This window comes from Fistularia commersonii, chromosome 15 (assembly GCF_037954325.1).
Source record: "Fistularia commersonii isolate RoL2024-O1a breed Wild chromosome 15, RoL_Fcom_v1.0, whole genome shotgun sequence".
Taxonomy (NCBI): domain Eukaryota; kingdom Metazoa; phylum Chordata; class Actinopteri; order Syngnathiformes; family Fistulariidae; genus Fistularia; species Fistularia commersonii.
Window position 1 is genome coordinate 18,505,039 of NC_141298.1, and position 26,392 is coordinate 18,531,430.

Below are 26,392 nucleotides of genomic sequence, written 5' to 3' on the forward strand. Positions count from 1 at the left end.
TGTGTGCGTGTGTTGGAGGGTGATGTTATACAGGGCGCACCTCAGATCCATTCTCCATAACCAGAGCACCACCTCCAGACCACATGGAATTCAACGAGAAGGTCAGCGCAGGTTGGACCCTCGGAGCCCCGCAGCCGGAGTTGACCTGCGCTCAGGTGTCCTGATGACGTGCAGAGATGTGACAGAGTAGGGTTCTCGACAAAGAGGAGAACGTGGAGACTAAATATGAATATCATAAACACGTCTGAAATCTGCTGGAAACAAACTGCTGAGGTTCAAAAATGGAAAGATGTCGAAATCCAAATGGCGGGTGGAAGACAAACACAAACCCGGTGAATAATCGAAGACTGGATGTGCCTGGAGGCGTCCTCCATGGATCCACGCAGGAGCAGGAATGTGAGCGAGCGGCGGCCGTTTCACACCCGCAAACAAAGCCACTGCGGATCCACGGGTGAAGCCGTGAGGTCCATCCTGTCTCCGGTCGTCCCGGTCAGACGTGGAAGACGTCTCGTTTAGATGTCGGCCATCTTGTGGTTTTGGGACATTTGGTATTTTAGCAGCAGACTGATGGCTGCGCTGCAGAAACCCTCCTTCTGAGGAGCTCCGGACCTGACGCTACGTAGCATAAACTGAACTCACTGAATATGAGACCCAGGAGGTCGGTTGGTCCGAAATGACCCGGCAGTACCGGATGTTCCACATCACGCTGGATCACAGACGCTGCCAGTCCGGCCCCACGTGGGTCAAAGCTGCTGCGGGGCCGGCTCTGGTGACCGTCGGCCCCGGTGACCGTCGGCCCTCTGCTTGGAGGCAGAGGAAGACAGGCCTTCTTTTGGTCTCACTCAGCACCACTAGACCTCTGCACGAGACCTTCCCGGATGAACCCTGAGCAGATGAGAAGACCTCCCTCGCCCTGAGTCGGAGGAACCGCTGGCAGCTTGAAGAATCCACCGGAAGCCCCGGGGCGCTGATGCGCGACAATTTAAAACGAGCGACCTTATCCAGCTCCGACCTCGACGCCGCTGGACGTTCAGTCTCGCCCTGCCGGCGGAACAGCAGAGAGGTGGCCGGAGATCCGAGGGGGAAGCGAACCATCCCGTCTGGTACGTCCGCAGAGGTCCTGGCAGTCCTGCTCGGTCCCTGCCGGCGTCCAGGGGCAGCAGAGCAGCTCCAGGGCTCGAAGGCAGGATCCAGGCACGCCTCTTCCACAAAACACCTCCGGAGGAACTTTCCAGAATCATAGCCTGACTTTCACCGACATCCTGCCCGGATGTGGCTTCCTCATCTTTGAATAGATATTCTAATAATAATAATAATGTGATCATTTCTGCGCTCTAGTTTCCCATCGACCGTCAGTAACACCGCAGACCGTCAGACACACAAATATAACAGGTGCTACATGAAATACTTGGAAGAACAATTCACGGAAAACCCTAAAATTAGTTTTGCAGGGACTTAAAGAATTCTTTGATGGGAAAAGGTTGTGTTGACCGACAGCGTGCCGTGTGGACATTGGGATGTTCTTACACTGAGACGAGTTAATAGTTGATCGTGTGAAGATAACCCTGGGGAGATGATCATCTCGGAGAACAATCTTGAATAACGAGTGAAGAACACCTGAGTAATGAGATAAGATAAGAACAACTTCATTTATCCCGAAGGATTAATAGTAATTAGGTAGACCCTTGAATTCTCACCATGTAAGGAATAGAAAGAGGCTGGGTTTGAGTTACTCCCTTTTAATTCAAAGTAAAATGAGAAATATAAAACAAGTAAAATCAAGGTTTGTGGAAAGGAAGGTAGAATGAGGTGAACTTTGCCAAACAGAAAAGTAGCCTTGACATTGTGCGTTTATACATTTCATGGGGTTTCAGCTGCAGCCTGGTGCTGTTCCGCTGCAGCCTGCACACACGACCGGGGAGAGCCGGTCCTATCCTAACTCTGCTATCGGGGCCGGGAGGGCCGGCAGACGAGCCGGGCCAGGGGAGGGGGTCTGGCTGCGGGGACTGAGGGCCAGGAGGCCCTGGCCGTCCCAGGAGCCCCCGCGGCCCCCTGTTAGCCACGGAGCCCACAGCTCCGCTCAGATCCTCTGCACCTCGGCCGCCCGCCGCTGGCGCCCATGTTGCTTTTAGCAAGGCGGTGGAATATTCCTCCGGGCCGGCAGCGGGGGGGTGAAGACATCTCGAGCTTCGATGCGACACAGCGCGATGGTAGCTGCACAGAGGAAGTCGGTGGAGAAAGAAGCCGCTGGCTTTCAGGGGCCCTTCCACCGCACTTTTCATAAATCCGGGTTATTCCTTCATCAAACTTCAATAGCCATCAGACTGCACAGGAAACCCTCCAGCCATCTGGGACGGCTGGGGCTCCCTCAGGCTAGCAGATGTACGGAGCTTTACGAAGGGTAACTTTCAAAGCTTGAGGTCCAATCAGCTGAAGCCACATGGGGAGCTGGACCTCACTTTCGATCCCATCATCCGGGCCCCATGAACTGTCGCTGATGTCTGCTAATGCTAGCGATGCCGCACTTCTGCTCTGGAGCTGCTCTGGGGAGAACCTTAAATGTGTCTTTATGTGACCCTGGTACTCCAGCTGACTCCAGGAGGTTGAAGTGCCGCTGACGGAGGAGGGCGGCAGCGAACCCCCTTCCCTGCCACTGCACAGAAACGTGTTGGCAATCGATCCCGAGGCACAAAGCGAGCCGAACAAGCAGGCGTTGGCTGCCGGCGCCAACGTACGACTCAAAAGCAGGACTCTTGGGGGGCGGGGGGGCCGGCCTACACTGGACTTGGAGCGATGCTGGGCGGAAGGGGAGGGGGACTCTGCTGGCCGGGGCCACAGCAGCGCCGGACAGAGAAACGCTATAGTGCAAACATGGAAAGCAGGGCGTCGGCAGGCGGAGCGGAGATGGGGAATCACGTGGCCCCGGAGCCGTGACTTATTCACGGCCAAGACGCTCGTCCTCTAGGCCGGAAACCCCAGGCGGGGAACAGGTTCACAAACTCCCCATTCTTCCAGCTGGAATGACGGACCGCCCTGGTCTTTGGACCCGAGTGGCGGAAGAGAACCTGCCCGGTGGCTCGAGGGCCACCGAACACCAGAAAGCGGCGGTTACCGAGTGCCGGGTTAAAAAATAAATCCTCTTTGACGACGCTTGTTTCTTTCCAAGCCTTGGAATGTATGAAAATATTTCAAGCATTGTTTAATACAAATGAGCGCAACGTTTAATATAGAGCCTTTAAAACGCAAGACTTTGAATTTCCTCGCAAGCAGAAGAACAGGAGTTCTTCGTGAGATGAAGACGCAGGCAGAATCACCCGCCCTGCGTCCTGTGAGATTATTAAAAAAAAGCATATTTCTAGTTGATTGGCTATTGTAGAAATCAAGTTTGCCGTTTAATCATCCAGCAGAGTAAGTAGTTAAAATGAAGGGTTGTTAGACACACACACACACACACACACACACACACACACACACACACACACACACACACACACACACACACACAGGTGAATCAGGACTTTGCTCAAACGTGACATTTTAAGTGCATCTACGGAAGGGTACTGCAAGTACTGCAATACTGGCCAAGATCACGGGATCCAAACACACACACATATATCCTTCAACACAGGCTGCACTGTGCACGCTATTTCATAGCAACGTTAGAGCCTATTCAATTACAAGACTCCACTCGGTGTCCCAATGTGGGCCCGCGACCCCGTCTGAGGACGGCCCGGCGGGGAAGGAAGCAGCAGTTGTATCACGGGCTCGGGCTGAGCCTGCCGACCAATACGTGGGCTGGTTTTTAAGAAAAAGGGGACCACGTGAAAAGTGCCACAAAGCCGAGACAAATGAAAATGGAAGCCGAGCATGTTTAAAGTGGCGGTTGCTCGTGGGACTGAAATGAAATGAAAATTCCTCCGTAACTTGTGTGAGGGTGTGAAAACCCACCCGGCTGCTTAAAACAAACACACACGGGCATCTGCAAGTCCACTCAGCTCTTTGTTCTGTTTTTGTTCCCTTGACCAACGCTTCCTGCCAGGTTATGAAGACACACACACATACACACACACACACACACTCTATCTCTCTCTCCTCTTGAAAAACACTGCAGCACATTCTTTCTCGATGCAAACATGATATCCACATTCAGACTCTGCTCAAACACCTCCTCCGCCTCTAACTGTCCTCCTCCTCCTCCTCCTCTTCCTCCTCTTCCTCCTCCTCGGCCGGCGTCTTCTCCGGGTTGGAGGAGCCTTCGAAGCGCTGGGACGCGATGACCGCTTGGTGAGACATGCTCTTTCTCACGATGTCGCCTTTCCTCCACAGGGTGATCTCCTGCGGGCAGAGCAGACAGGAGGCAGATGACGGGAGTCGTGGCGGCGCTGCAGGCCGGCCACTAAGCGAAGGTTAAACTGCCGCAGGGGAGCGAGGAGGCGCCAACAGACGCAACTGACAGGCGCTGACAGACGGGCCGACGGGAAGGGAATGACAGATGTTGAAAAAGAAAAAAAAGGTAGAGAATCCCTCCCCGACATCAAGACAGCTGCCGCCCGTTAGCCTCACGCTGCAGCTGCATCCGGAGGAGCCAGTTTCTTCCGGAAGGCTCCGCTAGCGCACGGCACCCAACATCTACGGGCGCTTCAAAGTTTTTTCCGTGAAAGCCTCCTTTAGATTTGAGAGAGTGAGTGGACGCTCCCTCTCGCGGAGAGCGCCCCTCTTCTGCAGCGGCTTCTCAAAATACCTCAGTGGCCCTGGCGGCCCCGGCGACCCCACGGCGTCCTTATGCAATGCTACTTAGAGAATTACTGGGGTCACAGGCGGGATCTGATGTGGGTTGTCTGATTCACTTTCACCTGGATCTTTTCTATTCTCAGCACAAGACATGACGCTTTTAAAGCCTCTGTTTGACACCGGCGAAAAGAATTGGACTGAAGAAACAGAGTTTGCAGACGTAGCAAAGACCTCACGGTGTTTGACCTCGTCTGAAATCACTATCTCAACCCAATTCAAGGGCCGTTCATCCAGGTTTCCCCTGGCAGGCGGTGAAGCTATGGACCGGCACTGGCTAGAGCCAAAGACCTACTGCGCCCCCTTGTGTTCTGGGGGAGTCGTTACAGCGGCTCTTCAGGTTATGGACGTTCCTGGTCCTACATTTAAATTCCAGCATGGTGTCACACTTTGCTGAAACGTCTCTGAACAAATAAGGGAAGGACACTTTAAGCACCGAGCGCCGAAAGCAGAGCCTGAGGTGGAGCTGCCTCTCATCTGACATTTCTACAACCCCTGCTGTCCCGGCATTCAGGACAACCATCAGAAACCACGGCCGTGATCTTCCGCCGAAGGTTCACCCTGCAGGATTCCTCCCGCGACATCCAGGAGTCCTACCGCCATCGCTTCGGTTCCCTCCCCTCTTCTCCTCCCGGCCCGAGGAAGAAGCAGTAAACATGGTTTCCTCCAAGAGGATCAGGCGTGTCGGGTTGGGTTCCTCACAGCGAGGCGGGCGCATGAAGGCGCACGCCCAGAAAGCCTCCCTCGTACCTGCTGTTTGAAGTAGCGCCGCTCCTCCTCGTCGATGAGTACCAGGTTGAGGTAGTACCGCACGGAGAACTTCTTGTTGATGTCCCTCATGGTGGGCGTCATCTCGTAGCCTGCGAGAAACAGCCTGATGGGGATGGACTCTCCTGCAACGTCAGAGGCCGGACGCAGATTTAGCGCAAAAGCCGCTCCGTCGCGCAGAGCCGACGGCGGCGATCCGTCCGGCGATCTGACCTCTGACCGGCGCCCCGTCCATGATCTCGTACTTGGCCATGGTGTCGTTCTCGTGGTAGACGTTGGGCCCCGTGCCGGTCGTCTCCCGCTTGATGATGTCGATCTCCATGTGTTTGATTTTAATCCTCACCAGCAGGAAGTAAATCTTGCCCACGATGACGTCCTTTAAGTGATACCTGCGAAGGACGGCAGGACGGGCGCAAAGGTCACGGCCAAAGGCGCGGCTCGGATCTGCGGCATCTTCCGCACGGACGGACGGAACCGTACTTGGACTTATTGTACTCAAACTCTATGTGCAGACAGTCCTCGATCCCCACTTCCATCTTGATGGAGGAGTTGATGTCCGGGTAGGTGCTCAGGGTGTGGACCACGATGTCCAGCTCTTTGCAGATGTCATTGAGTCTGCGGCTTACCGTGGCCCTCAAGAAGTACCTGGAAGGGACAAAGAACAAGCCACGCGCTCATTTAGCCGCCGACGGCTCGTCTCCCCAGAAACATGCAGACTCCCGGAGTCCAAAGCGTCCAGAAGCTGCGTGCCGGGCAAGATGCGCTTCGCCCGTCGCTCGGCGGCTCACCGTAACTTGACGTTCTGGCCCGTGTAGGACTCGTAGGGTTTCTCCACGTGCGTGAACTCAAAGTCGAAGGTCTGCGACTGCGTGAGTTCCCCCGGCCGGGCCAAGTCTTTCACAAGGGACACGAACTCGTGGTGGTTTCCTCTGTCGTAGTACAGCTCTGGAAAAGACCAAGGGCTCAGACAGCTGCACCTGCATCCCCAGGGCGCGTGCAGAACATCAGAATGTCCGCGGGGTCAGGATCTGATCCCGCCGCAGAAAGCTGCAGCGTCCCTGGCCGAGCGCGGCCACCGGACGAATAAAGCACTTCGCCGGCTCGATGCCGGGCCGCGGGCCCGGCGGGAAGGGACGGCCCGGCCCCTCGTGACCTTGAACGCAGCACCGAGGTGCACCTTTGGTTTGAAGATAACATCATCTATGAGGCGCCGCAGGATCCCCCAGCCCTGCTTCACATTCTGGAATGACATGTTTGGACAACACGACAACCATCGCAACGTAAACGTTCCCCATCATCTATCCATCCACCCGGACGGGCCGCAAACACAGTCAGACGGACGGACGGTCACCGTCTCATCGCACATCTGGCCAACGTGTCCATGGACTCATTTAAAACACATTAATCTCGGAGGGGGTTTCGGTCGGGTAAGCATCGTCTTCTCTTCTCCACGATCGACGCTTAAAAACCGGCCACGTTCTGGAAGTTTAAGAGACGAGTTCTTTAAAAACCGCACAAGGCCCCTCTGCTGGCCCGAGGACACACTCCTGGACAGGACCTGCCAGGAAACGTCTCCGCTTGGTACTTTCGCACGCGAGCGTTCGCTCGTCCGAGGCACCCGAACGCATCGCTCACCATATGTGACCGCAACACGTGGCCACGAGCGCATTGTGGCACATTGTTTGTCACCGCATCCCGAGCTCAGAGTGCGTGCACGATGAGAGGATGGCTAAAAGACAGACAAACAAACAAACAGAGTGAGAGATAGATAGACAGACTTAGAGAGAGACAGATGGATAGACAGACAAACAACAAGAGTGAGAGATAGATAGATAAATAGACAGACATGGAGATAAATAAACAAACAAACTGAGAGACAGACAGACAGACAGATAGATAGATAGATAGATAGATAGACATCTGTATGTGTATATGTGTAGATCTGCATATATACATACATATATATCTAAAGACAATACATATATGATAAAATATGATGATATAATAGATAGATAGATAGATAGATAGATAGATAGATAAACAAACAGAGATAGACAGATAGATTGAAACAAACAGAGACAGACAGACAGACAGACAGATAGATAGATAGATGGATAGCAAGTTAGCTTCTTAGCTAGCCTACCGAATAGATAGATAGATAGATAGATAGATAGATAGATGGATAGATAAACAGTGATAAACAGATAGACAGACATAGAGAGAGATGGACAGATTCCCGTCTCTGCGGACAGCGTGTTGATTTGGTGCCGGGGTCAAAGGTCACGGAGCAGCTAGCCAATGGCGGCCGTGTCAGCTGACCGGCTAGCCGCACTTCCGCCCGTCACGAGCCCGTCACGGTCGGTGATGGCGGCGTCGCCTTCCCCCGCACGGCCCGCCAAGAGTCCCGCGTCTCTCCCCGCCTCCCGCTCACCGATCTGTCCGATGAACTCGATCTTGATGCCGCTGTGCTCCAGCCGCTTGCCGGGGTGCTTCAGCGTCACGGACACCTTCCCGGCCACCGTCTCGCCGTCGTAGAAGAGGAAGTACTTGTCCTTCCGTCCGTCTTCGCTCTTGTGCTCGGCTTTCTTTCTGCTCTGCGCGTCGTTGAGAAGCACGTCGATGTCGGCGCTCTGGCCGAAGCCGAAGAAGCTCATGGCTGCGGGTCTGTGCGGGGCGCTGCGGGGCGCTGCGGGTCGCTGCGACGCGAGCCTCCGCCGCCTTGCTACTACCGGGACACTGCGCATGCGCGGCCGGTCATGTGAGGCGAAGCCGGAAGAAGCGTCGAAAGACTTTTTGGTAGTTGTTGTTGTTATTGTTGTTGTCTTCCTCTCCACCAAGCACCACCCCATTAATCGCACTTACACCCCTCAACCCCCCAAATAAACGAAGAAATAAATGTATGTATTTATATGGGCTTGAGATGGCTATTTGGTAGACTGGTGACTTCTGAATAATGACTACTGGTACTTTGGATCTTCGGTTTACGACAACTGTATCCATTTTAAGTTTTTTCCCCCTATGATTCTTAGTTATATCCAAATTTGTACACAAAAAGAAAAAAACAAACTGTGTTGATATTTATGTAATTCATATAATCTTGCTATCCAGCATTACAACAGAATAGTGTAATGTAAATAAAACTGTTCAGAGACATTAAAAAAAACAAAAAACTTTGGATCTTCCGATATTGAGTTTCAATTTTTGTTGTCACTTTGGATAAAAGTGTCTGCTAAATGACTGTAATGCAATGTCTTTTCTTTTTTTTTTTGACCCCCTCCCCCGTTTCCTGTTTCCTTTTTGTGACTTGAAATCGCACGTTTTGAAATGCTTACAACGGCCAGCACAGCAAACACGCCGCCTCATGAACGGCCGCGCTGCGCCGGAGCTTCGGCTTCTCCGTGCCCGGAACGCAGTCCAACAGGCGGCGCTTCGTCTTCCGGCTGCGGGCATTCCGGCTTCGTGATCGTCGACAAGTCAAAGTGCCGACGAAACGTGACCGCCTGCTGCCCTGACCATCTGAAAAACTACAGGACCTCTTCTCACTTTGCCCTTTATTTTCATCCCTGCGCAACACCGAGGTTGTTTTGAACAACTTTCTCATGCCAAGTTTGAAGAAGCATCGATGAAACGACGAGAGAAGCACGGATGCGACGGATTTGTACATTTATGGTCTATCTTTGATCGCCCCTAATAGCGAAGTGGCTCATTGTCCGAAGGGTGTTCGTCAGATGATGCGATCGGTTCTTCTTCGGTTCTTCCCTTCAGGGCTCACCGCAGCCAATCCACCTTCTCCATTGTCAGAATCAGAATCAGAACAACTTTATTTGTCCTCCCACCCAATCTAACCGTTTTCTCTGGATCCTCCTCTCTCACACCATCCGACTTCATATCCTCTCCCACGACGTCCATCCATCTTCTCTTGGGTCTTCCTTGAGACCTCCTGCCTGGCAGTTCTGCTTCCAGAAGGTGGATCCGTCAACCGATATATTGACGATCCCTCCTCGGTCCATGACCCGACCGTCTCAGTCCGGCTCCTCTGTCAGTCACATCAAAAATAACAGAAATAGTATTCAGTTTTGCGAAGGTATAACCTTAGGAATTCCCACTGGCCAAGTTTAAAGAAGGCTTGGATAATATCACGACTTGGTTTTACCGCAGATTTGATGTAGCTCTCGATGGAGCGGGTGTGAGTCCACCTCTGGCCAGAAGGGGGCGCTGTCGCTCCTACTGACGCCGCCCGCCGTTCCAGGGTGTTGTAGTAACACACTCCCGCCGCTAGATGTCAGTGTTGAGCCGTGAACTCACCAGGAGCGTCCCGTCGGTCCTCCCACGTCGCTCTTTTCGGTTTGTGCGCGTTTCCATGTTGTCCCGTGTGAGTCCAGTGTTCTTCACGTCCCAGAGCGGTTTGACCTCGGACTTATGGAGCCGCGGACGGAGATGAAATGAGACGCACATTCAAAGCAAACCTGCCTTTCGATGGCGTAAAGCAGCTTTGCCCCCGGACGGCCTTTTCGCCCACACGCCACCGGGACAGATATTATAAAGTATAAATGTGGTATGGGCCAGATGACCGCTCTGTAAAGCTTCTTCTGTGCCAGCACGCGTTTCCATCCAATAGGTTTGGCCTTCGCTAACAAGAGTGCGGTAAACCTGATGTGAGGAATGTTTTAGGATCCCATGTTAATAATGAAATCCCATTATTTTTAGCGCAAAGTGAGACGTGACACTGTCATCTGACAACAAGCTGCTCCACGGCGGGGGGGCCGGGCCTCCTGAGGGCCGCGCAGGAGGAATTCCACAACCACTTCTCAAGTTTGGAGAGCGGATTCCTCCCAGCTGTCCCGAGGCGACTGATAACAGTATTTCTGCTCGGCCGGGTGCGGCGGGTGCAGCTGCACCCCTCGGTTTGCGCCGGACAAACATACGGGCCGTCACGTCCGGCCGCGGTATTTGGTAAATGGGCTCCATCCTCCTGTCGGCTTTGGTTTTCCTCCCGTCTGCGCGGCCTCTCACGCGGCTCCGCGCCCCGGCCTCCGTCTGGGCCTCGGTGTCGACACGCCTCGAAGCCGAGGGAACGCGATGTATACGCGAGGTCTATTTCCACATGAGGGAGATAAATCGGACATCGCTGACAGCTTAAGCCCAGTGTCATGTTGACGTGTCCCGGAGGCTCGTCTGCCATCAGAGGAGCAGGCGTTTGAATGTGGCGAATACATTAGACCGCGGACCGGTACCGCGCTGCGGCCCGTGGGGTCAGTTGGGATCAATGGGATCAATTGGTCTCGGGCTGCACAATAAAAATAAAAAAAAAACAACTGGAATCTCTCGGGTACATCTCGGTCACTTGAGCGCCAGAAATGTAACCCAAGAGCGAGCAAAATGAGAAAAAAACAGACGTCAGACGGAAAGTTTCTTTTCCAAGGGGAAATAAACCTTTATTATTATAGTTGCAATATAAACAATCTACGTGTGCCGTGCGTGCATCCCATCCCCGGTGCACAGTAAAACTGTCAAGCGTTGACCGGTCCGCAGTGATAAAAAGGTCGGAGACCACTGCATTAGACGGTAACTACTCGAAAAGAAGGGCTTTTATTCCATTTTGGTGGAATAAACAACGGAACCCGCCGAGCGAGTCAAGAAGTCCGAGCGGCGAAGCAGCGGCGCCCGGACCGACCTCGGCCCGACCGGGAGCGTCGGCTCGTGGATGAACAGTCCACGACCCAGACCTTCTTCACCAAAGCCCATCTTCTGCATCACAAGACATCTGATGAATTTGATCCCTTTCGGGTTTCCGGATGTGTTGGACTCGGAGCTGCCGGGCAGACGGGAGGTCTCGAGGAAGACCAAGGAGAAGATCCGTGGACGTCGTGAGAGAGGATACGAAGGTGGTTGGTGTGAGAGAGGAGGATCCAGAGAAGAAGAAGAAGGGCTTCTGGATGTGTGAAGTCCCATAACGAGAGAATCCATGTCGCAGAGCAACAGAAAGACATGCGGTGACACACCGAGCGGCTACAGGAGCGCCTTGGAAACACAATCGTTTTCCTCCCGACACGCGATTCTTCGGTTTGACATTTCCATCCATCGGTTTATATACATTTCAACATATAAGCGCATGAGAATGGAGGTTAAAGCTCACTTGTTTTCTCATGAACGTGCACGCGTACGGAGGTCCGCTCAGCCACGACCCCGCCCACCCGTTTAGCCTCGGTCTTCTGAAACCATAATCTGAGTGGATTCATCGGGTTCGGTCACAAACGTGCTTTTCCATCTCGTGCGGAACAAAATAGGTGAGCCGCGCCGCGATTGATTTCCCGTGTCTGTTGGCCGCGCAGCAAAACTACAATATATTATCCCCGCTGAGCTCATTGATTGTAATGCTCTTTATCCCACAACTTGCTGCCAGTTGGCACAGTCGGCGCAGAACAACAAGAAAGCTGTTCTCGGGAGCAGAAAGTAGAAATGGCTTAACTCCCAATAATAGATTCGGGCTTTAGATCAGCAAAGATGCTGTCGGTGGGAAACTTGATGGACCTTCATTCGCAATCGGATTGTCGGGAGCCGTCGAGGAGGATCGGGAGGCGCTGGGAATTTACCAGCTGGGCTGGAGTGGATGCACACGAGCACACAAACGCACACACACACACACACACACGCACACACACCAGTAAAAGGACAACAAAGGTGGTGTCAAATGTTAGAAGTGAGCTTTATTAATGACGAGTGGGTCCAGAACGAACAAAGCCCCCCCGCAGGCCCCGGTGGACACGTGGGCCAGAGGAGCGGTCGGTCCTCCTTGCGAGGCGAAGGCGGCGCCTCCTCGGTGGACACGTAGGTCCGGAGAAGCCGCCCTCCTGGCCGAACGGACGGCGCCCCCTCGGTGAAGACGGGACGCCGGCTGGCTTTAAGCTTCGCCCTCAAACAACCAACTCTGTCTCTGGAAGCCGCGGCGCTGCAAATGTAATCCCTCTCTAATCACCGCCGGCGGGCCGACGGCTCGGTCCTGGGCAAAGCGTGTTCGCCGACCGCGGATGGCGCTGGGGACCGCGCTCTGGGAGTGGACGCCGTTTCTTTCGCGCAATCGTGCTATGTGTGTTTACCAAAAATACTTCCCACCATACCGAGGCACTAATATATTCCTATGTCTACGTCTTCAAATCCATGAAAACACTATTTACAGATCTGCAGGTCTGCCGGCGAGGCTGGGACATCGTTCCTCTCAAACGCCGCGCTCGCGGCTCGAATGAATGTACGGCATGAAAGCTCCGATAGCCGGGCGCCGACGTTCACGCGGGACAGAGGGCTGCGTTTCCACGGCAGAAGGCACTCGAGAGGAATGAAGCGACTCCTCGGCCCGCCGCGCTCCGATCTCTGGGTCCGGACCGAACCAGCCCGGAGAGCCCAAGTCTCCTCCGGGTTCTTCCAAATGGAACGGGTCCGGTCGGAGAAGGCCGAGCCCCGCCTGTGCCGGGACTGAAACCCGACGGGTATTTTTCCCCAAACGGGCGGGCGCGTTAGATGGCCGGCGTGCCGGTATGCGGCGGCCGAGGCTCATTTGTTTGAGCGGTTGAAGGTTCTCCGATGAGACGGAGCCATAAATAACAGGAGCGCGGCGGTCAGCTGCTTGTCCCGAATGCCTGCCTGAAACGGACACAAGTCCAAAGTCCCGGCGCTCGCTCAACTCGCTCATCGACGACCCGACCGGACGCTACCGTGTTCGCTCCTCAAGGAAGCCGAGCTTCGGCCCGAACGTGACGTTCCCGGTTCTGTTTTCACAATTTTACACAATCGAGGAGGAGAAAAGGAAAAAGGAAAGGCTCTATATACAACGAGTGACAGGCTGACCCTCCGGACCGGCCTCTGGCCGAACCCAGAGGGACAAACCAAACAAAACAAAACGCTTTTTTTCCAGCTACAATATTTAGTCCCTACTAAATATTCGAAACGTTAGATGAGGTCTACTCTCTAATTTGCACAATAAACGAGAAAACAGTTTGTAAACAGACTGGACATCAGCAGGGTCAGATACGTCAGTGCCGTGAGAGGCGGCGGCAGATTTAGTGCATTTCTGAGCGGTCGTGGTCCGTCAGGCGGTCCTTCGTGCTTCCTGCTCGGAGGCCGAGCCGGCCGAGTGAAAGAAAGAAAAAGGGAAAAGCGTCACGGCGGGCGTTCCCACGTGTCTCCGCCCCCCCGTGCGCAGGACCCCGAGGCGCTCGTCACCAGGATGGCGAGCGTTCACAGGACAGCGACTCAATATATACACAAGATCAACAGCAAGCATAGAAGGACACTTAAAATCAAGAAAACGCAGCACTGGTTTGTACAGTGTTTCACAGCATTTGACTGGCACTCTTCAAGCCTCTGACTAAGACTATCTACAAACGGCAGGAGGACGAGTGACGAGAGAAAGCGGCCAATCCCAGCGGAGGAGAGCTCACCAAAGACGCCACGCCGCCGACCGCCGACCGCATCTCGGTACGATAATACAAGTCTTGTTCCGTCGGTCCGGCTCTCCCCGATGCAACGGTAGAAATGCTGACAGGTCAATGCAAAGTGGTTAAAAGTAACATCTTACCCACAAACAAATCATGATCGCAATAATTAAAAAAAAGAAGTTAGTATCTTACAAATATTTAAAAAAGTAAACCTTTATCTATAGGCATTTTAAAATATATTCCATCAAAAATAGTCTGACAAATTTCAACAGTAGAAAAGAAATGTTATACAAATGACAAAAGGTGAAGCGGGAGGTCTGGGCGGTGGCTCCGGCCGGGCGGAGGAGGCTCCACCGGACACGCAAAACAAAACACCAAATAAAAACACATGCAATCCTTGTCAAGTACCAATTTGGGAATCTAATTCGGTTGTCGGTGATCCAATTTGACGGGTGTATTTCCGGCCGACGCGTGACGTCTCTACATACTGCTGTCACCTTTGGCAAACTTGGATAGTTGGATTTCGGTCATGCCGAGAGCTTCGAGCATGAACGGCGGCGGCGCCGCGCTCCCACGGCGAGGAGCCGTCCCGTGTCGGGTCTTCCGCCTCGGGCACGTCGCCCGCCTTCAGCCTCGCGCCGTTCAGATCACAAAAGACGACTTGTGTCGGAAGTCACCCTGCGGAGACACGGCGGAGGTCAGAGTGAGCCGGCGTCCGGAGAGACGCTCGAAGACGAGGCCGTGGATTCGCCGGCGGCGCCGAGCGTTTCTCACGGTGCCTCGTCTCTCCGAAAGCTCCTGTCAAAACACACCCGTAAATCAGAAATGCGGCCAAACATCACACCAACGTGCCAGTTTCCTTCAGCTTTTCAAAACTAACAGAGCGCCGACGGTATGCCGGACGGAGGCCTCCAATCCTGAACGTAGCGCCGGACCGCTGAGCGGGGCTCACGGGGCTCACGGGGCTCACGGGGCCGCCGATAGCTGTCGTCCAATCATCATTTCAACAGATCGGCCGGGTCGTCCGCCCAGCCGAGCGGTGAACGTGAGGAGCGTGAGGAGCGTGAGGAACGTCTCCGGTCACAAGCTGTCTGACCGGCTCCACATTGAGCCTCGACCTGAGCTTCCCTCTGTTCGCTCTGCTTCTACGGACGGCGTGCGCTTTGTGCTGCACCTCCTCCAGCGCATGCTGAGCAGATCACGCTCATACCTGCCCACAAATAGGAGCGAGAACGTGCTGCAGCTCTGGAGATATGGACTCAGCATCTACGCTGGCCGGGGGCGGGGCCAAACCTAGCTGACCCTGGCCGGGGGCGGGGCCAAACCTAGCTGACCTGGGTGGGGGGGCAGAGCCAGACTTAGCTGACCCTGGCTGGGGGGCGGAGCCAAACCTAGCTGACCCTGGCCGGGGGCGGGGCCAAACCTAGCTGACCCTGGCCGGGGGCGGGGCCAAACCTAGCTGACCCTGGCCGGGGGTGGGGCCAAACCCAGCTGACCTGGACAGGGGGCGGAGCCAGACCCAGCTAACCTGGGCAGGGGGCGGAGCCAGACCCCGCTGACTGCCGGTGGACTCACAGGCCTTCCTTCAGGTCAACATGGCCCAGGACTCAATTCAAACCAGTCTTTCATTTCATTCAAATGAGGAGACGTCCTTCTCAAACCTTAGCGCCGAGTCTACGCACCTCGTCCTCCGTCCTGACGTAGTCCACTCCATCTCCTTTGGCCGGCACTTTGTAACTGCAACGGCAGCAGAGAGGCAGGTCGGCGGCCGAGCGGCGAAGGTGAACATCTGCCGCTTTCTGCGCGACGGACGGCTGCGGGACTTACTTGTTCCCCGTCTGCTTCTGGCTGGCGAAGTATCCCCGTTTGTAAGCGCAGCAGATGCCCACGGTGATACACAGGAGCACCACGACCACCACCACCACGCCCAGGATGATCCCCACCACGTCAATGTCGTCTGCGGAACACCGGAAGAGCACGAGTGAGCGGCGACTCCGAGTCGGAGTCCGGACGGCGATGCGGTTTCCAAACGCACACGTACAGACTTCCATCTTCTGCGGCGCACACTCGGCGTATCCCGCGTCGTTCTTCGCCCGGCAGTAGTATTCGCCGCCGTCCTCTTTCCGCACGCCGATGAACTTCTGTGTCACCGGAGGCACAAGAGAAGCCGTCAGCACTTTGAGAAGCGTTTCCTGTGATTTCGGATCGTGGCGGCTGCCGATGAGGAGCGCCGGCTTCACGCTTTGCCACCAAAGAAACATGATTGTGAAGGGTTCGGCTCGGACAAACCGCGGTCCTCGCTGACGCGCACCTTTTTAAAAGACGACGCGGCTCCGAGAAGATGAAGGGAAACTTTCTCGGCCTGAAACGTGCCGGAGAGTTAAAAGGGAGACGCCGGCGTCCGCTTTACGTTTCCGGCAGGCCTTTTGGAAGGAGCTCGGTTTTGAGACGGGATCTCTCCATCGTCTCGTAAAGCGAGGGTCGGTGTCACCCGTGAGGGACATTTCGGCCCGTCTATTTTTGACACGATAACAGCCTTACACCAGAACTCCGGCGCGGTGCCGGGGAATCTTCGGGCCGCGGTGCCGCGTTTCATCTGCCAGACTTTTAGAATCAGATCTGTTCATTAGGAGCGGGAGGGAGTGTTGTGTTTTACTGATAAATAAAATGCTATTACAGCCGGAGGTTACATTCTGCCAAAACTTTAAACGGCCAAGTGGGAGGCTCCTCCTGAATAATGGAACACAAACTAATTTGCATCCCCACCAGTCAGGAGGTGTTTGCCTCCCCGCCAGAAGCCAATGACCTAAGAGGAAGAGTTGAAGAGGCGGAAGCTCCTGCGGTGTTTCAGGCGCACGCCGGCCGGGTGGTGCATCACGGGGGCCGGGCGGTGCATCACGGGGGCCGGCGGTGCATCACAGGGGCCGGCGGTGTATCACGGGAGCCGGGTGGAGGCCGGCGGCAGGCGGAGCCGCTCAAAAGTAAGGGCGGAGTGAGGAATGTGCAGACGAGGGCAGCGGATTCCCCTCATGGCTCCAGCTCTCTCACACCATCAACTGTCACCCCAAAATATCTGCCCCGCCGCCGGGCGTCGGGCCACCCTGGCTGCTCCGACACGTTCTCGTCCAGAGACGCTCCCGCACACACTAACCAGAGTTCCTGTTTCTGCGTTGAGCGTGTACGAGGAATTGAAGAACTTGGGGCTGGTCTTGGGGTCGTCCGGAATTTCCTCCCGGTTCTTGAACCACTGGTACTGAGACTTCGGGAAGCCCTCCTCCTCCACGCAGCTCAGCTCGGCCGACTTCCCGAACGGCACCGATTTGGGGACGCTGCATTTCGGGACCACCGGCTTCACTGGAGAGACACAAAGCGCACGACCACGGTCACAAAGCCCGAGGTCCGCATGCACCCGGGCAACTGGCTTCGCCCGAGATGCTCCCGGGCTTCAACTGAAGTGATGCGTTCAAAAACAAACAAACAAACTAGCAAACAACAATGTTCCAATGGCTCAGATTGGAAGGGTATGTGATTTTTGTCTCGTGCCAAAAAATGCCACCAAAACATGCAGCGCTGGCTTTCTTTAGCACTGCAACTCAGGGCAGATGCAGTTTCAGAAGTTTCCCCTTATAGCCCGGAACACGCCTTTGCAGCTGGGGAGGTCTGGCCCGCGCACAACACATCCACGCACGTATGCCAAAGGGCGGGTCCGACCTACAACGCGGTGTCGTTTTACGGCGTCCCAAGTGCGAATCGCGCAGCCGGGTCTCTGTGCCGAGGCCACGACGACGGCCCGGTTCTGCGTCCGATTCGCCGCCACGTGGTCACGCGGCCCCGTCAGGCGAGCTGCCGCCGAGCTCGCGCGCACTCACGGCCGTACCTCTCACGACCAGGTCGATCAAAATCTCGTCGAAGGACTTCTCGTCTTCGGCGGCCGTGACCTCGCACCGGTACTTGGCCGTGTCCGATCGCGTGGCGTTGGTTATCAGCAACGTGGCGGGTTCCTTGAATACCGCTCTGTTCTCCAAATCGCCTGCGAACACAAACACACTCTCACACCGCCGTCCATCTCGTGGCCTCGCCAACGCTCCGCTCCACCGCCTTTACCTGACACCCTCCTGTCGTAGTACACGTAACTCGGACCCCCGTTGCTGATCTTCTTCCACTCAATCCTAGGATTGTGTGTGGAAATGGAGTTAATCAAACACGATAACTCAATCCCTGTGGAGAGAGAGGAGTGAGAGCTCAGGACAGGAAGTGGGCTCAAACAGGTTCATGTTCCGGGGGCCGGCGGGTCGCCGTCTCTTACTGTCAAACTCGTCTGTCCACGGCGACTCGTTGTTGGTTCTCAGCTCCACGCCGGACACGCTGAAGTAGCCTGGAAAACCAGAGGAGAAGGTTCAGCGATACTCTCATTATCTCGTGCCGCTTGCGCCGAGCCGCACGACGTCCGCTGACACGCTGTGCTCGTTTGAACCCGAACCCGAGGGACGCTCCGCTCGCTGGCTCCGCGCTCTCTGCCGGAGAAACGAAAATATCACCTCGACATCACTGGGAGGATCTCAACATGGTGGCTCTCTGGTCTGCTTTTTGTCACTGTCCACCTTCCATTTTTAGTTGTGTTGGTTGAACCATTGTGTGTGTGTGCGTATGTGTGTGTGTGTGTGTGTGTGTGTTGAGGGTGGGGGAGCTGTTTCTATGCACAGTGCATAATTGCGCATGGAGGCATGTGCCCTTTTCAGGGCAAGCTCACCATGCCAGTGGTTCAACTGTCTGCTGAGCCCTCCTCCCTCGTCGTCCTCCCTCTCCCGCCCCTCCAGAGCCTGATGCTGCTGCCCACGTGGGACCGACCGAGAAAAAACACCCACAAAAAGCCCGTACTGGTATGCGGCCCGGGGAGGGTCGGGCCCTGGGAGGGGGACACTGCTGAATCACCCTGACAGCCATTAGCCGGCAGCAGGTCTGCACGGCTCACCTCCGGAGATCCGGAGCGAGGACTTTTCTCCCAGGCTCGGGGTCGCTGGCGCAAAAACCCGCGCTGGGAGAACGTGTTTAACCTGAACCGTGACCCGCGGGGAGACGTCTGGATCTGGCGGGCTTCAGATATAGTCTGGAAAAAAACCCACGCCCTTTTTGGCATGACGGGTAACATCAAGGTTACTTGGGTTATTATGGTGCGGCACATATTTTTAGAAACAGGGGTTAGCGTTAAGGTTCTGTTAATTATTCTGATGTGATGTGAGACCGCGGGGGCTGCCCGTCACCGGGACGCCGCATTCAAAGACAAAGTGTCTAAATCCTCCTGCACGGGCCACATCGTCAGGCTGGCCGTTGAACGGGCACTCCTTGGTAGGGCGGTAAAACGAAAGGAAATAACAAAAAGGGAAGTACGGTCGGTTTGACGTGATGGTCCGCGGCGGCGGGAGCTGCATCGCAGCGCCATCGGGAAAGAGAAACAAGCTCAACAAGTTCAGATCGGCAGTGGAAAACTCACAGGATTGTCATTTTCCACAATGAACGCACACAATAATAACCGATCGCTTCTGGACGCACGCCGTCCGAAAAGATCATCAGGGCTCGGAACTGAGCGAACGCGACCGTCAATCTTATGTCGAGAACAAACCATCCGGGTGGAGAAGGTGTGGAATAAGATCCGATATGAAACGCAATGACGGGCCTCTTCTCCAAACAATTCATCGTCTTCCGGAAAACACTGTCGCTGAACCAAGTTAAACGTCGTATGTCAGACGGCGCCGGGCTTTGCTCGGGTTTGACGTCAGCGCTGCGCGAGGACACTTGCTCAAATAAAATCTCTCACCCTATAAATCAACTATCCTTCCCCGGCGCGTGATCCCGCCGGCAGGGCGGGAAACCAGTCGCTGCCGTCACAGTTCAGGAGGAGTCCGCTGCTCGTGACGCGTCGGAGGCGGCGTGGCGCGGGGTTCACCGAAAAACCGCTCTATCGGGGATAACCTGACCTCCGCCGACCGCCAACTGGCCTCGCAGAAGTGTCCGGGTCACCTGCTGCAGCAGACGGGCTAAGCTGATTAGCCCGCCGTCTTTCAGGAGATCACGACAAGGCGACAGCTTGTTTTTAAGCGGACGGTACGAGCGGCGCGCAGCGACCGGACACCAGCTCATCGGTCGGAGGCTCCCAGAGGGACCGCCGAGCTTTTAACGACGCGGTCGGTCACATGTCGGACACGCCGGGGAGGAGGGATCAGGACCGGTCCATTTGGGGAAGCGCACCAGATTTCACATCAATTTGAACATTCGACGCGTCGGTCGTTTCCACGTAAAATGTTTAGTTCTGTATTTTTTTTTTTATCCTTTCCCGGAAAAAGGCTCGTGGATTTCCTGCCCTGCCGATTTCTCACGATGCCAAATTGCCTTTACACGTTTGCATGGCCAAGGATGAACTGACTCAGGACGTGTAAAGGCTTCATGAAGCTGCATCCATTACATGACCTACAAGAATCCAAGCAACATTCGACACCATTTTATTTGGTTTGATTTAACAACTTCGGGGGAGCTGCTCTACAGACTTTAAAATACAGACACTTTTACTTTAATTCAATAAAGTTTGCAATGAATAAAAAATGTCCCGGAAAACCTCAGGAAGTTCAGTGTTTCCAGCTAAAATGTTCCACAAAGGAGGGAGTGAGGAAGTAGCTACAAAAGCAGGAATATACGCACGCCTTTTCCAAACACCATCAAGTCTGTCAAACCCTGTCGCCCACTTAGAACTTCTGCACGCGCACACACACACACACACACACACACACACACACACACACACACACACACACACAATCAAAGGCTACACAGAAGAACGCTGTGGCTTCCAGCATGTCTCTGTGCAGCGCCAACGCTGTGACGAAAATGAAAAGGCTTCTCTTGCACTGACTGGTAGGAAAGCATCTTTAGAGAGAGGCGACGACTCCTGCTCTTCAACCGCCGGGAAGAGAAACCTTTCAGAATCTGAATGCTTTCTATTGTCATCGAAACATTGGCGTTACGACCCGATCGTTCGGCGGCACCAGATCAGGGTATTTTGGATCGTCGGCCGTGGGAACCATTGTTTTTTCGGTGTTTTAACAAAGACGGGTTAGTGCTGATGTCTGAGAGGCGGCTGCGGATGAACCGCATGCACCGTGTAACTCCATCTCACCTCTAACTAGGCCAGGCGCGCCCAGAGTCCAAAATATCAGGACGGGACATGTTGAAACAGAAACCAAAGCGGACGATAAATTATTCCGAGCGATGAATTTAGTTCTCCAACTTTGCGTGAATCGCAGGGTTTTTCTCAGCCTCGGGTCCTGGAGGGCCGCGGGAGCCGGGACGCTCCTCGCCTTAATTCCAAGGGTATTAGAACAGATTAGGGGCCTAACTGGGCTCCACGTGGAGATAAAAAGCTCCAGAGGTCTGTCGTGGAAACGGCTGTCCAGGAAAACAAATGAACCTCACAAACACACGATAGACTGCAGACCGGCCGCAGAAATCCGAGGTCACCGAACCCGCGGGCGGGAGGAGAAGCTCGTCCGTCATTGAGCGTCCCGTCCGTCCGCACTTTTCCGGCCTGTTTAAGCCTCCTTTGACCTTTTCGATTGTTGCACCGACACCAAGAAATCCCGCTCTCCACACGCGGCCGTGATGGTTTCCAGGCTCCCTCCTCACCGGCTGGCTTTCGTTCGGTGTTGGGGATGACTTCTATCCAAACACAAGCCGTGTTCCGTGCGAGGAATATTTCAAACCGTAGCTGCCGTGCCTGCATGCATTACACCGCAATATGTCATGTCTAAATGGATCTCAAAGCCAGTCAAATGTTTTGAAGCGATCTGAGAGGGGCGACCATCAAACATCGCTTTAATATGAATCCATCGCGCCAATAAGCTTGAAGTCGTGACCTTTAGGAGTTCTCTGGCAGCGTCCATAGAGGGGGCACGGCGGAGGCCTTCAGAGTCTCCGCTGAAGGCAGAGCCAACCCCGAGGAGCTCCACGTCCAGGACCGTAAGAACCCGAGGAGCAGCTCGGCCTGCTCTGGAGGGACCTCATCTCTTGCTGCTGGTTTCCATGACGAAGCGGTTCTTCTTCAGGAGAGCTGGGCAGCTCCTACCCATCTCCTGCTCTGCTCAGCCCATCTCCAGCCCATCACCAGCCCGTCTCCAGCCTGTCTCCGGCACTGACGAGTTTTGCTGGTCTTAATGCCATCTTAAGGTAGCAGGTGATCAGTACGAGCCTCTTTCCCGCCCGGGTTGCGATGACGGACATCTTGGCGCTCCACCCTCGGGCGGTTTCTAATTGCCCCCAAAAGCCGTGGACTGGTCAGTAAAATACGCGAGCTTCATGGAAGATCACGACGTGCTGAGTGTGCGTAACGTGAGCTGTTCCCGCCTCCCTGGCGGGCGGGCCGACGCGCCCTCTCCTGACCCCTCCTGTATCCGTCCGCTGCCGGCGGGCGCCGAAGACACAACGTTCAGGAATGATCAATGACCTGTGACGTGATGAACGCGGTGAGGCTCTTCATCACGCAGGTGCTCCGTGACCTACATCCAGGAGACGCTTTTCTTCGAGGCGGGTTTTTCGTCCTCGGTCGGACACAGCTGTGTGAGATCTGGCAATCAAAATGCCTTTCCTCTAAGCTCCCGTGCCTCTTCTATCATGGGTGAAGGTTTTTCTCTGTGATCTCGGGTCGATGCCCTCATAACCCCCGATGTTTTACATCACAGAATAAGAACCAAGTATTCTTGTAATGAATCCCGCCTTATTTCCGCAGCCGTCCCACGGGAAACCGATCTCGTTTCCTGTGGCGCCGCTCGGCGAATCCGGAGAGGTGAGGCCCGGATCGTAAATAGAAAGGTTCAATTAAGCAACCCAGCGATGCTCCTGGTTCCACAGGGAACGTCGCGTCTCCGCCTCCTTCCTGTGGAGACGATTCCCACGCCCTCGCGGCGGAAACGCATCAAAGTACGCACACGCTTTTGCCGCTTTCAACCTCGTGCCGCTCTGAGGTGCTGCAGGGCGTGCGGTCTGGCCTCACGCAAAATCAGCCGCTCATACCGCCAAAACCTGAAGGTGATTTTTCAAGCGCGCAGAAAAATATCATCCTGCTGGAGTGGCAGGTCGCTGCATCCGTGCCCCTGGTTTTCCTGGACCGGCCTGTCGTATCAACCACTCATCTCCAAGGCCGCGGCCTCCAAATGATATATATATATGTATTTTTTTTTTACAGTTTATAAAAACGCCTACTTGATTTACTGCAGGGAGAAGGAGTGATTTTTACCACCTTTTCAGGAGTGAGGTAAAACAAGCTCGAGCACTCCAGGTCGGGTGCGTGGAAACGAGAGCATAACATACACATTCCACATTCAGCGCATGTCACGGCTAATGTTACATGAATAACATGGCCTACATACCCCTGATATTTATTCATACCACGTTCCCGATTTAAACGCAGGTAAACAGGCAAAGCGCAGACCCAGAACAATACGGCCGAGGAGTGAAAACACGCCGAGAAAGCCAGAGTGAAACATGTCACTCTGCGCTGCTTGCTCTTTCCCCAAACCCCCGAATAAATGAGCTAAACTAAGTTACGGAGAAAAACCCCGAGCGAGCAAACAAACAGGTCATTTGCAATGTAAAAGCTGTCTCTTCTCCAGCGTCAGAGACCTGCAGAAGCCAGGAGGACGGCGCGGCCGCATCCACCACCTGGAGACACCGCTCGGCAAAACCGCCGCAGGTTTTTTTCTTTCCTTTTTGCAAAAACATGGCGTGAACCTCTCGGAAGGCTACGGAAGTTACCGGTGCCGGCGTCGTGGCGAACATCTCATCTTTTTGCGGCAAAACAGGAGAAAGATACCCAAACTACGTGCCGATGGTTTACGGGTCTCGCATTTCTAACTCGTCTGTGGTGCCGGAGGAGGAGAAACACGTGGCTGCCGGGAACAAACTTTGAAAGCCTCCGATTGCCGGACCCGATCTGTCCCGAGATGTTCTGCGATTCTTCTGAACTGCGGCCGAGCTCAAAGGCCGCACATATTTTCAGGTAAATGTCTTCGCCGTCAAACAAGCGGCTGAATTTCACAGAGTTTAGTTCAGCAAACATGACGGCTGAGTTTATCGTCGCGGTGCGCTAAAGGTGAACGTGGGCCTCGAGCAGACTTTGACCCGGCCGGGACGGACGGGAAGGGAAAGAAGACAAAATAACAAGATAAAACACACGGAGAACTTAACACGGCCACGTCTCCATCACTTAGAACAAGATACAGAACACAATGTTTACATGTTTCTGTACCCGATGCGCTTCAAATTCGGAACGGATAGACGACCAACAGACAACGTGCACGTACGGGTGCGTCCCTGTCTCGAACCGTCGGTGGTGATATGGCGCCGTGGCAGGAAGCCGGAGAAAAAGTTGCATTTTTCCAGGTATTGCTGAAGCGCTCTCATGTCGTCGTCCCCCCCGGAGATGCTAATTTCCATTTGATAAAGTCTAGGATGTCAGCTGGGACACAACGCAGGGCAAATTAATTCATCAGAGCGCCGCATATCACCGCCAGATACTTTCGGAGGCAATTACAGCCTCATCCTAGACAAAGTGCGCTCACTCGCTCCGGTTCCCATAGCGATGACGGTGACATTTCCATAGTGACGGGATTCGTATCCTGCCTTATTTGCCGTTTATCTTGGCTCCCCCGAGGAGAGGGTCGGACCAGAGCCCCGCCTGCCTTGGTCGCCCATGGGGCTTCTCTTCTTCCAGGAAAAAAACAGTAACACGACCAGGCGTGGGAGAGGCCGAGGTCGTCCGACGGCGTCCGCGAGCCGAGGCGGCGGCGTGAACGACATCAGATGTTCCACTGAGCGGGCAGCAACGGTTCGAGTGGGAAATAAGTCTCTCGCGGCTCCGGTGAAATACACTTCGACGGTTCCACGGCAAACCTCGGCCCTTCAGTTAAGAAAGTCAAAAACTCCGGCAAACGTCATTTCAGAAAATCCAGGCGTATCCTGTTTTGAGTTTTCATGTCCAAACCAGGAGCCGCTCAGGTTGAACAGCTCGCGGCTCTCATTTTCCGGGCCGGTGCCGTTTGTCCAGGAGAAGAATAAGATGAAGGCAGGAGAAGGATGGCGCTCAGACCTCAGGGACGGAGGGGAAACCGTGGCGAGCGAGAAAAACAGGTCTTTTAATTTGGACCGCAGCTAGGTTTCGTTTTTAAGCCCTCGCGGGCTTTGAGGTCCCGACGCATTCGCACAACCTGTGAATCCTGCCGGCGGTCGGATCGGCGCCTGTCACGCTGATTTTCTCCTTCGGCCGAACAGAATTCCACGGCGCGTCATGTTGTTCCCTGTGTTCAGACCGAAAGCGCATGAGACCGCAGTCGGCGGGTGGAATCGGTTCCTGGAAACGCCCAGAGCTCTTCTCTTCGCCGGAGAAAAGGAAAACCCTGTCAAGAAGCGGCGGAAAAGCCCCGCGGAGAGTTGAAAACAAGGACACGACCAACATACATCAGGTGTTCCTTCAGCTGCCGAGCAAATGTCATAGTGTTTGGACGGAGCGGCGTGCCAGCGCCGTGCACTGAACCAGATCTAGCATGTGTAAAATATGCATCTATATTAAACCGACATATAAATGTATCACACGCTGATCAGGGGTGGAGTCCTGGACTAAACTCATAGTTTGCTAACTACGGCACGTTTCCACAGACAGCACAGCGGCCTTGACCATTTTGGTCTTCTTCGTGCACGGCGGCGTAACGGCGAGGCGCGTCCACGGGTTTCAGCGGTCAGTCAAGGGTCACGAAGGCCTGTCCTGCACGACGGGCGGCCGCCGAATATTCACGTGCGGAGTAAGACGTGGCTGAGCGGGCGCTCCGAGGTCAGCGTGAAATCGTCTCAAATAAGCGGCGTGGCAAGGAAGAGCGCTTGGACGATCGCTAACGGACACGGATCCTCCCGCGTGCTTCTACCGGCAGCTCTCCGCCCGAGGCCGCGCACGTGTTCGTTCTGCGGCTTTTAAATCCGGGACGCTCGGTGAACCTTTTGGTTCACCTCCCGCTCTGGACTCATCCTCGCTGACTAAAAGTTGCACTTGGGCGCCGGCGGGCGACTCGAGCGCCTCCTATCTTTTGCAGGTGTATTCAAATGCGGGGCGGTTTTTCCCCACGGGGCCTCTTTGTGTATTCATTTATTCCACATTAACATACAGCGTCAGGGAGCCCGGCGAGGCCGGGGCGACTCTCGCCTTACTGACGGCGAGCCCTGTGATCTCAACGGGGTCAAAGAGCCGGGCCTGAGCCAATGAGAAGAGCAGGGAGGGCGACGGTGTCACCGAGTGCCTGGGAACCTGTCACTTCGTGTCAGCGTTAGCGTCTACATCTGGGCTGCTCCCGCTCACCTCCGGCCAAATAGGA

At 54.7% G+C, this 26,392-nt stretch overlaps 2 protein-coding genes across 2 annotated transcripts in view; both read right to left on the reverse strand.

Moving 5' to 3' along the window:
- Nucleotides 1-1,723: 1,723 nt before the first annotated feature.
- Nucleotides 1,724-8,280, reverse strand: LOC147226744 (vacuolar protein sorting-associated protein 26B-like). The gene is made up of 6 exons (XM_086160269.1): nucleotides 7,988-8,280; nucleotides 6,345-6,501; nucleotides 6,037-6,201; nucleotides 5,770-5,945; nucleotides 5,539-5,681; nucleotides 1,724-4,335 (listed from the first exon to the last, which is right to left on the reverse strand). Exons 1-6 carry the CDS (start codon nucleotides 8,208-8,210, stop codon nucleotides 4,177-4,179), a joined length of 1,023 nt encoding a protein of 340 aa, XP_086016395.1. The 5' UTR covers nucleotides 8,211-8,280; the 3' UTR covers nucleotides 1,724-4,176.
- A 2,723-nt stretch (nucleotides 8,281-11,003) lies between these two features.
- The window catches only part of jam3b (junctional adhesion molecule 3b), a 31,036-nt gene continuing 15,647 nt past the window's right edge, over nucleotides 11,004-26,392 (reverse strand). Inside the window, exons 2-9 of the mRNA XM_086160959.1 lie at nucleotides 18,295-18,363; nucleotides 18,093-18,206; nucleotides 17,866-18,018; nucleotides 17,140-17,342; nucleotides 16,030-16,129; nucleotides 15,816-15,945; nucleotides 15,671-15,725; nucleotides 11,004-14,666 (exon numbers count right to left, since the gene is read on the reverse strand). Coding sequence (XP_086017085.1) covers nucleotides 14,631-14,666; nucleotides 15,671-15,725; nucleotides 15,816-15,945; nucleotides 16,030-16,129; nucleotides 17,140-17,342; nucleotides 17,866-18,018; nucleotides 18,093-18,206; nucleotides 18,295-18,363 — 860 coding nt within the window. The 3' untranslated portion in view covers nucleotides 11,004-14,630. The remainder of the gene's footprint in view (nucleotides 14,667-15,670; nucleotides 15,726-15,815; nucleotides 15,946-16,029; nucleotides 16,130-17,139; nucleotides 17,343-17,865; nucleotides 18,019-18,092; nucleotides 18,207-18,294; nucleotides 18,364-26,392) is intronic.

What these genes read in the sequence shown, in the direction of transcription:
- LOC147226744 (XM_086160269.1), bottom strand. Translation starts at nt 8,210, where the DNA reads ATGAGCTTCTTCGGCTTCGGCCAGAGCGCCGACATCGACGTGCTTCTC. An exon ending in CGAGTTCATCGGACAGATCG is followed by an intron (nt 6,502 to 7,987) that starts GTGAGCGGGAGG and finishes GGTCTTTTCCAG; the next exon opens with AGCTGTACTACGACAGAGGA. An exon ending in GGCGCTACTTCAAACAGCAG is followed by an intron (nt 4,336 to 5,538) that starts GTACGAGGGAGG and finishes CTCTGCCCGCAG; the next exon opens with GAGATCACCCTGTGGAGGAA.